This window comes from Labeo rohita, chromosome 3 (genome assembly GCF_022985175.1).
Source record: "Labeo rohita strain BAU-BD-2019 chromosome 3, IGBB_LRoh.1.0, whole genome shotgun sequence".
NCBI lineage: Eukaryota > Metazoa > Chordata > Actinopteri > Cypriniformes > Cyprinidae > Labeo > Labeo rohita.
This window is the reverse complement of record NC_066871.1, coordinates 33333999-33346603: the sequence shown is the minus strand read 5'-3', so window position 1 is coordinate 33346603 and position 12605 is coordinate 33333999. Positions and strand designations below refer to the sequence as shown.

Here is a 12605-nt window from a genome sequence, read left to right as displayed (position 1 = left end):
ATGCAGGCTTGGTGAACAGAAGAGATTTCTTAAAAAAACAAAAAAAAAACAACAAAAAAAACATTTAAAATCATACTCTTTTAATAAAGTGCCAGGTTCCAATATATAGAAATGTTTTAATATATGACATTATTTTTCCAGTATATTCCACATATTTTTGATTCATAAGGGTACCAAGATTTACAAAATTGCCAGTTTTCCAATTCAGACTGTCTTGTTGTCATGTTAATAATCGTTCATGTTTTTTTTTTTTTTTTTTTTTTTTTTTTTTGTGTGTGGTGTCAAATCTGGATCTTTTTAGATAATAAATGTTGCTTGAGCAGCAAATCATAATATTAGAATGATGTCTGAAAGATCATGTGACACTGAAGACTGGAATAAAAATTCAGCTGGAAATTCGGCTTTATATCACATGAATAAATTATACTTTCATTCTGTATATTAATATCCAGTCCAACGGCTCATGCATCATCCCGCCGCTAGAGGCGGTGAAGTGCAGCGGCATCGAGAATAATCACCACAAAGAAGCGACTGTTTTGAATACGGAAGTTGTGATTCAGTCGTCAGCAAGTAATGAATATGAATTAGGCCGGGAATAATTCGTTGTGACTGTCAGCTAATTTGCGTAAAGACAAGACATAGTTATCATTTTTTAGACTAAAGAGACAGGGAGTGTGTGTAATAGAAATGTCAGACAGCAGCAGCTCAGTCGGCCTGCTGTCATATGAAACACTGGTGCATGCTGTGGCAGGTGCAATGGTGAGCAAACACGAGCCAAAATAATTGTAGCCCATTTTGCTTTAGTGTCTTTTCCAATAATATATTAATATTCTAAGGGGTGTTTGCTAAACTGTGTTTTATTGCCTTGTAGGGCAGTGTTACAGCAATGACAGTGTTTTTCCCTCTGGACACAGCCAGGATCAGACTTCAGGGTGAGTGATTAAGCATTTACACCACCAGTAAGAAGATTTTTATTGTTTTTTAAAAAAGTCTCTTCTGCTCACCAAGCCTGCATTTATTTGATCCAAAGTACAGTTTGGATCAAATAAATGTTTAAAATAACAGCTTTCTATGTGAATATATTTTAAAATATAATTTAAAACTAAATTTTCAGCATCATTACTCCAGTCTTCAGTCTCACATAATCCTTCAGAAATCATGAAAATATGCAGATTTGCTGTTCAAGAAAAATTTATTATTGTTATTATTATTAGTATTATTATTATTATTATCGATATTTAAAACAGTCGAGTACATTTTATCAGGATTGATGAATAGAAAGATCCAAAGATCAGCACTTATATGAAGAAAAAAGCTTTTGTAACATTATACACTATACCATTCAAAAGCTTGGAGTCAGTATAATTTTTTTGAGAAAGAAATGAATACTTCTATTTAGCGAGGTTGCTTTAAATTGATCAAAAGTTATGATAAATACATTCATAATGTTACAATAGATTTCTATTTTAGATAAATGCTATTCTTCTGAACTTTCTATTAATCAAAGAAACTTGAAAAATTCTACTCAGCTGTTTTTAACGTAATTATTCTACTCATAATAATAATAGTAAATGTTTTTTTGAGCAGTAAATCGGAACATTAGAATGATTTCTGAAAGAGTAATGATGCTAAAAATTCAGCTTTGAAATCACAGGAATAAATTACATTTTAAAGTATATTTAAATGGAAATCCATTATTTTAAATAGTAAAAATATTTCAAAATTTTACTGTTTTTGCTGTACTTTAGATCAAATAAATGCAGGCTTGGTGAGCAGAAGTGACTTCTTCTAAAAAAACATTAAAACTCTTACTGTTCTAAAACTTTTGACTGGTAGTGTATTTTGTGCTGGACTGGAAAATTTGTATTCAGTATATATTTTTCTTAAAAAATAAAAAAAGAACACTAGCTTCTCTGTTCTTTTGTAAGGCCTCTAACACTAGCTTGCTTTTTTGTTTTTCTATTCTGTTTTCTTTTTATTTATTATATAATTTAAAAAAAAAACCTTTGCTATGTGTACTGCGTTAGGCTAACTGAGACTTGTCATAGCACTTACATGTTATTGCTCTTTTGATTTTGATTGTTTCCATTGTCCTCTTTTGTAAGTCACTTTGGATAAAAGCATCTGCTAAATGTCTAAATGCAAATATATATATAGATTTACTGGTATGTAGTTTAATGATTATTATTTTTTAAATATGTTGTACAGTTAAGATTAAATTAATTCTAGAAAATAAATTAAATAGTAATGTCATGGCAGTTTTTAGTTAAATAAAATTAGCTGTTCTTTAAAATATTAATGCAGCTTGAAATTATGTATGCAATCTCTATAAAATGATCTTAAAACATTTTGTCCAGTATCACAAAAACTGGACATGTAAAGTCATTGGTGAATGAAGATTTGGGAACCCTGTGTGGCTTTTTCAAATTTGTGCAATGCTGTGCAACAGATTGCATATTTCAAAACTTGTTGAAAAACCTGTTCTACAGAGTTTACTGCATGCCTTCTGTCATCTGATTGATAGTTTATACATTTTTAGCAAGTAAACTGCCTTTTAGAAGAATTTGAAAAACATCTTCATTTACGTTGTGTTTCATGTGGTTCATCTTTTTGGTGTGAAATCTAATGATTTGTTAAATAAATAAAGTATATCTAATGTAAGTTAATTCCTGATGCATCACATATTATACAAAACATAACGCATTTTTTTTAATATTTTGTCTAAAGACTCAATAAATTGTTCTGTATTAATTATTTCTTTTGTTAGGCTTTACAGGGTTAAGTATAAATGTTGCATGTAGTCTGTCGGTTAACACAAGGTCATAGGTCATGGTTTTAGATGAAGCATAGCATATGCCACTGCAGGACACATGGGAAAGTCATGTCAATTTTTCATTTGTCATTTGTTTCAGTGGATGAAAACCGTAAGTCCCAGTCCACCCCTGTCATTCTGGCTGAGATAGCGAAGGAAGAGGGCATGTAAGTTACAGTTCAGTGTGCATGACACAGCGTGACATCCTGAGAGATAACATAAGGGACATTTAAAACATCAGCGCAAAAACACCAAATTACTTATTTATTATATTGCAAATACCACATACTGCACATTGTCAAAGCTGGGCAGTATCTGGATTACATAATCAGATTATAAAAATCAAGTATAATTAGAGTATCTTATATTTTATAATGCTTATAATCAGATTACAGTTACTGTTTTATGGATTGCATATTATGTAAACAATAGCAATTAATTAGTCATAATTTATTGATTCTCCTTAATTCTTCCTTGTATTGATTATATCTAGAGTGACCTTAAAAAAAATTCAGATCTAAAAGACTTTGGTCATTTAATTGTTAATTTCGTGTTTAATAATGTTTGTTCATGTAATGCATCGATTTCCAAAGATTTTTTGTCAGCTGTACTTCTTTGACATTAGATATATCCTTGAAATATTTCTTAAAAAGTTAATATTTCAATAATTTAGCAATGGTCACTCTTACTGCAGGTAAATGAATGTGACCCTGGGCCATAAAAAACAGTAATAAGAGTAAGAAGATACATCATCTGAAAGCTGAATAAATATTTGTTAGGATAGGACAGTATTTGGCAGAGAAACAACTATTTAAAAATCTAGAATCTAAGGGGTGCAAAAAAATCAAAATTCTGAGTGAATCGCCTTTAAAGTTGTGCAAATGAATTTCTTAGCAATGCATATTATTAATTAAAAAAACTTTTGATATATTTATGGTAGAAAATTTACAAAATATCTTCATGGAACATGATCTTTACTATCCTAATGATTTTTGGCAAAAGAGAAATCGATCATTTTGATCCATACAATGTATTTTTGGCTATTGCTGCAAATATACCCATGCTACTTATGACTGGTTTTGTGGTTCAGGGTCACAATTGTAAGTTTAAAACAAGTTAGATTAAAAGTAACCTAAAAGTTATCTAAAAAGTAGTCAGAATACATTACCTAAAATAAGTAACCTGGTTTGCAAGTAATCTTTGCAGCTTTGCATATTGTTAAATATTGAGTGAGTGAATCTGTAGGCACTACTGCACAATTTATATTACATATTGGGTTTGAAAGAAATGCAAATAATGAAATGGATTTGAGTTGGCTACGCCAGGGTGCTTATGTAATGATGCCGTTTGATTGTGTTTCAGATTATCTCTGTATCGTGGCTGGTTTCCTGTCATTTCTAGCCTGTGCTGCTCTAACTTTGTGTACTTCTACACATTCAACACATTGAAGAGAGTGATGGTCTCAGACCGGTCCAAGCCCAGCAAAGATTTGCTTATGGGCTTCATATCAGGTATATAAATTGTGCTGCGCTGAACACTCTTCACGATGTACACAACCAGTCAAAAGTTTTTGAACAGTAAGATTTTTAATGTTTTTTAAAGAAGTCTCTTCTGCTCAACAAGCCTGCATTTATTTGATCCAAAGTACAGCAAAAGCAGTAAAATTTTGAAATATTTTTACTATTTAAAATAACTGTTTTCTATTTGAATCTATTTTAAAATGTAATTTATTCCTGTGATTTCGAAGCTGAATTTTCAGCATCACTACTCCAGTCACATGATCCTTCAGAAATCATTCTAATATGCTGATTTGCTGCTCAAAAAACATTTTTTATTATTATTTTGTTGAAAACAGCTGAGTAGAATTTTTTTCAGGTTTCGGTAAAGAAATAAAAAGTTCATAAGAACAGCATTTCTCTGACATAGAAATCTTTTGTAATGTTATACATGTCTTTATCATCACTTTTGAAGACTGAAGTAATGATGCTGAAAATGTAGCTTTGATCACAGGAATAAATTACCTTTTAAAATATATTCAAAAAGAAAGCAGTTATTGTAAAATTTTACTGCTTTTGCTGTACTTTGGATCAGATAAATACAGGCTTGGTGAACAGAAGAGACTTCTTTAAAAAAACATCTTAGTGTATTTTAGTGTTAGTAGTATATTTCACAATTTCCTCTGCATTTTTTTGGCGATTACTAAGGTGTTCTGGGTGGGGTCTTTATTGCAGTGTTATTTAGTACTTTTTTAGTATTATTTATATACTGTTTTTATTAATATTTTGAATTCGCTTTTCTTTTTAATATTTCAGTTCTTGTTTTAATTTTGGTTAAAGTTTAGTTTTATGAAATTTTGATGTGCTTTTGTGTTTAGTTTTTGGTTTCTTTAAATAATACTAGTTAGGTTTAATTTATTGTTTAATTCAGTTTCAGTTGTAGTCTGTTAATTTCAGTTAATAATTTATATAGTCAAATATAGTGTTTCAACTTAAATCAAACAGAAATTAGAAACATTGATGTGGCAATTAACTGAAGTAATTTTAGTTTTGGTTTTATTTCAACTAACAAAAACGTTTTAATAGTTTCAGTTAATGAAATTAACCCTGCTTTATTGTTACTTTTATTTTGACATTGAAAAACCCTAGATGATAATGTCCACTCATTTCTTCCTGTTTTATGTCATTTAGGAGCTGTTAACGTGCTCCTGACGACCCCCATGTGGGTGGTAAACACACGACTGAAGCTTCAGGGGGCAAAGTTCAGGAACGAAGAGCTCCATCAGACCCACTATAAGGGAATATTTGGTCAGAACCACTTACACACTCATTTATCTCATGAGGTATAAACTACAAACCAACATTCAGTCAAGTCATTTAGTAGTGAAGCACATTTCAAATCAACAGCTGAAAAATCATCCTCCCTAATCTAGAGCCTGATCTGATTGCATCTTTTGTGATATTCTAACTCAGTCCACTTATTGTTAGAACACCACAGTAATTAAAGAAAAATTAAGGAGTGGGTTGTAGAATTTTTTTTAAAGTTAATGCTCACCTAAGGGGGGGAAAAAAGTCATGATGCAAGTGGACTGGTCACTATGCCATAGACCAGCTTGAACCTGTTATGAAATCTGTGTGGAGAAATGACTAAAAAATGTCCAAACTACAGCAAATGTGACCACACTTTATTAAAACAATAGGTCTGTTTTGTCTGCAGTGATTTACACCGTCTTGTTGTTTTGCTTTCAAAGATGCCTTCTCCCAGATTATAGCCAACGAGGGAGTGGGAACGCTGTGGAACGGGACACTGCCGTCTCTCGTGCTGGTGTTTAACCCCGCTGTGCAATTCATGTTCTACGAGGCCATGAAACGAAGGGCGGGACGTGGAGGCAGGAAGGTGAGAGACTAAATATTGACATCATTCATTTGTGAATTAGTGGAATAACTAACGAGTTTTGTCTTCATGGCCAGATATCGTCATTTGAGATCTTTCTCATCGGTGCCATCGCTAAAGCCATCGCAACAACTGCAACGTATCCTCTGCAGACAGTTCAGGCCATTCTGAGGGTAATGTTATTAATATGATTGCATTGTATAATTTGCTTGACAGATGCTGATAGAAAGTGTTTCTGATTTGAGTATTTTCCATTGCTTCCTGTACAGTTTGGCCAGTATAAATCAGACGGTAAAGGGGGTCTAGCGGGCAGCCTGAAGAATGTGGTTTCTTTGCTAATGGACCGAATCAAGTAAGTCCAACTGAGTCACTGTAGTTTAATTCACTTTTAGTAATAACAGTAATCAACCAGGGTGATTATAATTAACTAAAACATTTTTGTTCCTTAGACATTTACTGAAATATATTTTATATATAACCCGTTTACACCACTATATAAAAAAATTAAAAAAGGTTATTAGGGATCCGACTGATCTCGCAAGATCTCATGACGATGTCCTCGCAAAACATTTTGCAGTGTTTACATTAGAGCTGCACGATTAACCCTTTAAAATATTGAGATCTCGATTCAAACACTCACGCGATCTTATTCCTGAATGGCAACGATTTAGCTATGTCTATTATGACTGTTTCACATAGTGAGTGTCAGTGGAGCGTGAGAAGTACGTTTTGTCGCTGCTCATGTTAATAAATCAGAGGGACGGGGTAAATGTGAACGCAGAAAAAGCAACACAAACAGTCTTTTCAACCACATTATAATCATTATTTCTGTTACAGACATTTAAATAATAGAAGTACTGGGATACAAGTTTATAGTTTGGGTATATAAACGTTTATTGTCTACAGTAGCGATCAAAACGAAAATATCTTAACACTTGTATGTATAGTAAAGCTTATCCTCTAATGCCAGGAGGAGGCGACAACTGCCGTTTAAAAAAAGTGTGTCATTGAATCATTCATTCAGGAGATTTTAATAGTCAAACAAGTCTTAATGAAGTGAGACACTGACTCCTTCATTGAAATTTTTTTTTTTAAATTTTGTATAAATTAATATATGTTTTTAAAAGACGTAAGCAACGAACCGTTGTCAGAATCACTAGTAAATTACGTTATTTTGTTTATTTTTTTTTAATCTTTTTTTCTTCAGAATTGTGAGAGAATCATGGTCTCCAATTTATTAAAAACAACTGGGATTCTCAATGTATCCAGAATCGTGAAGCTCTTGTTTAAATGTTGTTCATTACTGCATATAATTCATTAAAATGGAAGTTTAATTTCATAAAGTTCAAATTCACCTTCAATTTTTTGCGTTTTTTGTCTTTTTCAGTTGAATAAAAGACTATTTTCCCTGTATAGTTCATCATTGAGGATTTATTAAGAATAGTTTAAAAATCTCATCTCGTCTCGTTCTCGTGAACCCAGTCTTGTCTCGTCTCGTTTCGTGAGGTAAGTGTCTCATCACACCCTTAAAGGTTATAAAAAAGCGAATTTTTATCTCACAATTCAGATTTTTTTTCTCATAATTGTACGTTTACTTTTTTTCTCAGAATTGCGTCATCCAAACTCACAATTCTGACTTTTTTGTGAGATACAAAGTCTCAGTTCTATCCAAATTGTATACAGTCAGAATTGCAAGATATAAACTCACATTTGTGACTTTTTTAATCAGAATTGTGAGTTATTAAGTCAGAATTGTGAGACATAAACTCACAATTCTGAGAACACATCAGTCTTTTTTCCTCTCACAAATGGACTTGTATAACTCGCAATTTTAATCTTACAATTCTGAGAAAAAGTTAGAATTGTGAGATATAAACTTGCACTTGCGAGAAAAGATGTCTGCGAATTTATATCTTCCAATTCTGACTTTATTTCTCGCAAATGCGAGTTTATATCACCCAATTCTGAGAAAAAGTCAGAATTGCAAGTTTGTGTCACGCAATTCTGAGAATTCAGAAAAAGAATCTTATACATATATAAGAGACAGACATCTTATGTATACTGTGTGTATATATATATATATATATATACACATAATGTGTGTTTATTTATAACAAGGGTGTAATGGTTCACAAAATTCACGGTTCGGTTCAATACGACACAGTGGTGTTATGGTTCGGTATGTTTTCAGGACAGCAAAAAGAAAGAAATGCCAGAGAAGTTTCCTTGATTTTTTTTGTTTTTTGTTTTTATTTATTTGAACTAACATATAAAGTATGATTTTTTTTTTTTTTTTTTTAAACTTCAACAAGCAGTGTGCCAAACAACAGTCACATCTCAGTTGTCAAAAGATTTAGTTTCAGAACTAAATACGAAAGCCCCTGCTTTAAAAAATGTTTTAGACTTTGGAAGACCTTTTGACTTTTGCGGTTTATCTTTGATGATTCTGGAAGCTTTTTTAAACTTCAAATAATTTGTTATTTTATATTAGGCCTATAGCATGGTGTTTTCATATTTGTCACATTCTATTTAATATAAGTGAGTTTGTTGTACTGTTTTGTTGTTGTCAATTCAATCAATTGATGCCAATTGCCGCTAATTCAAAAGTGAAGGTAAAATGCACACAGGCTATTTAGGAATAAATAAAAGTGAGGAAAAGAAGTAAAACTCTAATGAACTATATTTCAGACACATTAAGCTCTTTTATTTTACAAATGTAATAGGATTAGTCCAACTAATCATTCGGTTTGTAATGCGTACCGACCCAAAAGCCTCATACCGAATGAATCGTTACACCCCTACAGTGGGGACTCGAACTCGGGACGCCCGGAGCACAGTGCCGCTACATGTTGGCGCGCTGCCCACAAGGCTATTGGCACCAACTAAAAACATACATTTTAATTACTGTGTTTAATGTAGTATTTATCTGATCTCAAAATGAATATTTCATGATTTCATTTAATTTGAATTATAGTAATGAATAATGCTTTTCAAACTATTGATTTTATTTTTTTTAGTTCTTTTTCCCCTATAAAATACTATACATTTTTAATATCTTCCATTTAATGTCTGCCAGCAATAACATCAAAATAATTTACGGCTTATTGGCCAGAATGTTTATATCAGTGCATTCCTAATTTTTCATTTTTATTTTCATGCCTGCAGTCTTGTTCTAGTTTCTATCTCTCAAACATGTCTGAATTGTTTTGTCTCCTGTGTGTGACAGGAGGCACGGGCCGTTGGGTTTGTATAAAGGTCTAGAGGCGAAGCTGCTCCAGACTGTGCTGACGGCCGCCCTCATGTTCGTGGTGTATGAGAAGATCACCGCTGCCACCTTCAAACTCATGGGCATCCAGAAGAAACTCAAGCACTGAGATTCGGTCAGCCTTCACCACTGAGCCACGTACACACTAACAATTGACTGATTGATGACTACCTCTAATACACACACCCTCAGGAGGAGCTCCACATATCCCATCAGCCATTGCTCCGCTAGCACGGGTTAATCTGGGTACGGTTTCAGTCTTCAGTCTTACCACAACAAAGGTCAGTTTAAAGCAAAAAAAGCATTTATGTACTTTTAGTTTGTAACATAATTCTTTTAATAAGTTTACATGTTCAAGTTTCTTTTATCAGAGTCTTAGGTAAAATGGTTACTGATGTAAAACTTCTTAAACGATTAGTTTACATCCAGAGTAAAAATGTCCTGATGATTTACTCACCCCCATGTCATCCAAGATCTTTAAGTCTTTCTTTAGTCAAAAAGAAATTGCTTTTTGAGGAAAACATTCCAGGATTTTTCTCCATGTAGTGGACTTCACTGGGGATCAGCAGGTTAAAGGTCCATATTACAGTTTCAATGCAGCTTCAAAGGCTCTACATGATACCAGATGAGGAATAAGGGTCTCATCTAGTGAAACAATTGATCATTTTTACGCTCAAATGCTCATCTTGCACTAGTTTGGTTCAAAAAGGTAGGGTAAGGCAAAAAAAACTCATTTTCTGATTTTCTCCTCCAACTTCAAAATGATCTGACGTTGTTTTACCTTTTCTTGTAAAGTGCGCTTTACTTTCTTTGCATGTTCGCTTTGTAAACACTGGGTTGGTACTTCTGCCTACGTCACGTGCGACCTTTCCAACATGATTACGTAATTTGTGTCAAGCATTTGTGGTTAACAAGTATATACATTTTTATTTTTTATTTAAATGACCAATCTGTTTGCTAGATAAAACCATAATTCCTCAGCTGGGATCATGTAAAGCTATTTGCACCTTCAACCCGTTGATCCCCATTGAGGTCCACTATATGAAGAAAAATGCTGAAATGTTTTCCTCAAAAACCTTACTTTCTTTTCGGCTAAAGAAAGAAAGACATGAACATTTTGGATGACATGGGGGTGAGTAAATTATCAGGACATTTTTATTTTATGTCTGTGCTACACAAAGTATTTTACAACATTTTAAGAGTTAATCCAAAACAAATCATCATATCAGTTTTGTGTTTTTAATTTTAAAGGTGATTGTTAAGCCAAACTTGAAACATTGTCAATCAGCAATTTTACTCTGTTCCTCACATAAAGCTACTGTATGACTTCAAAAAACTTAAAGGAGAAGTTCACTTCCAGAACAAGAATTTAAAGATAATACTCACCGCCTTGTCATACAAGATGTTCGTGTCTTTCTTTCTTCAGTCGTAAAGAAATTGTTTTTTGAGGAAAACATTTCAGGATTTTTCTCCATATAATATGATATGGTGCCCTGAGTTTGAATTTTCAAAATACAGTTTAAATGTGGCTTCAAATGATCCCAAATGCGGTTGTAAACGATCCCAGCTGAGGAAGAAGGGTCTGATCTAGTGAAACGATCGGTAATTTTCATAAAAACAATACAATTTATATACTTTTTACTCTCAAATGCTCGTCTTGTCTTGAACTCTGTGTATTCTGGCTCAAGACAGTTAGGGTATGGTGGAAAAACTCCAATCGTATTTTCTCCCTCAACTTCAAAAATTATTTCAAAATTATCCTACATCGCTGCAGAAGTACTGACCCAGTCTTTGCAAAGCGAACATGCAAAGAAGATCAAACACCCTTAACAAAAAAGGTAAAACAGTGATATAGGACGATTCTGAAGTTGAGGGAGAACATGAGATGGGAGTTTTTCGACATACCCTAACTGTCATGAACCGGGAAAAAAGTTCAGGCAGAGTAAGACAAGACGAATGTTTGATATAATATAATTTATATACTTTTTAATGAAAATAACCAATTTCTTTACAACTGAAGAAAGAAAGACATGAACATCTTGGATGACAAGATATAATGACAAGATTGGATGACATATAATTCACATTATATGTGAATCTTTGTTCTGGAAGTGAACTTCTTTAAAATGTAGCGCACAAGTTTTATGTACTATAAAATTTTACTATAAAAAAAGCGTTCTTTGAGTAAACGTGTTTGACAGAGGAAACCAATCATGTGGGTTTGTAAGTGAGAGTGAGTAAATGACAATTTTCATTTTTGAGTGAAATGTGTCTAATAGACATTTGGTTTTCAGTTAGAAACTGGAAAGTGTTTGAAGGTTTGGATCTATCATATAAATGGTGATCTAATATTTGGGACAAATGGCTTGTGCTTCGAACAATACAATAGTTAAATACAGCATTATAAGTGATGTGCTGCTGTGTCACGTGACAAACCAGGCGATGATCTCTGGAAACAAGTGTGTTTTAAAATTAGTAATATAAATGGAGCAAATCTGGAGAAGATCAGTGCTTTGCCGTGTCCTCTCTGATCCTCCACATCAATGTTACTAAAATATACCTTTTGTACAACGAACAATTTTGGCACCACTTGATGTCTGATGTAAAATAAGGGTCCTTGATCAAAACCAGTTGAGAACCACTGTTGTAATGGATTTTTCTCCTTTATCGTTGCGCTTTAACATCTCTCCCAGTGTCAGAATGTTTTGAAAGTTCTAAAAGTTTAGTTGAGCATGTGTTTTGTTCAGTCACTTGAGATTTATAGCATTTAAGCATTCATAAAAGGCATTTAAAAATGCATGGCTCAGCATAAACATTAGCTTGAGGTCACAGTGAATTTTTTCACACCTTACTTGCCTTAAATTATGCCTTTTTGGAGAGAAGCTCTCCAGTTTACTGAAGTCTGCTTACCTGCTGTGTGTCAATGAAACTGGTATGTCTTGTGGACCATATCCACATTATTTTTCTTGTAAGTTTGACCCATAGACTTACTTCCGTGTTAAAGAATAAGGTGGATACAGTAAGATATTAAAAACTAAAATGGTTTACATCATGAAATTGCAACTAAGACTTTGTACTTGTTTCTTTATTTCAGAATTTATAGCACATATTTTGTACTTTCATTTGTATAACATCTTA

At 32.9% G+C, this 12605-nt stretch overlaps 1 protein-coding gene across 1 annotated transcript; it reads left to right on the top strand.

The window, feature by feature from the left end:
• The first annotated feature begins 526 nt into the window (after positions 1-526).
• LOC127163018 (peroxisomal membrane protein PMP34) lies at positions 527-10393 on the top strand. Its single transcript, XM_051106014.1, has 9 exons — positions 527-759; positions 872-932; positions 2913-2979; positions 4175-4323; positions 5500-5616; positions 6060-6205; positions 6280-6375; positions 6472-6554; positions 9429-10393. Exons 1-9 carry the CDS (start codon positions 688-690, stop codon positions 9574-9576), a joined length of 939 nt encoding a protein of 312 aa, XP_050961971.1. The 5' UTR covers positions 527-687; the 3' UTR covers positions 9577-10393.
• Positions 10394-12605: the final 2212 nt, after the last annotated feature.

Bases quoted from the DNA above. Each gene is read 5' to 3' on its own strand.
- LOC127163018 (XM_051106014.1), top strand. From the start codon at position 688: ATGTCAGACAGCAGCAGCTCAGTCGGCCTGCTGTCATATGAAACACTG. The intron at 2,980-4,174 runs GTAAGTTACAGT...ATTGTGTTTCAG, and splicing joins ATAGCGAAGGAAGAGGGCAT to ATTATCTCTGTATCGTGGCT. The intron at 4,324-5,499 runs GTATATAAATTG...TATGTCATTTAG, and splicing joins GCTTATGGGCTTCATATCAG to GAGCTGTTAACGTGCTCCTG.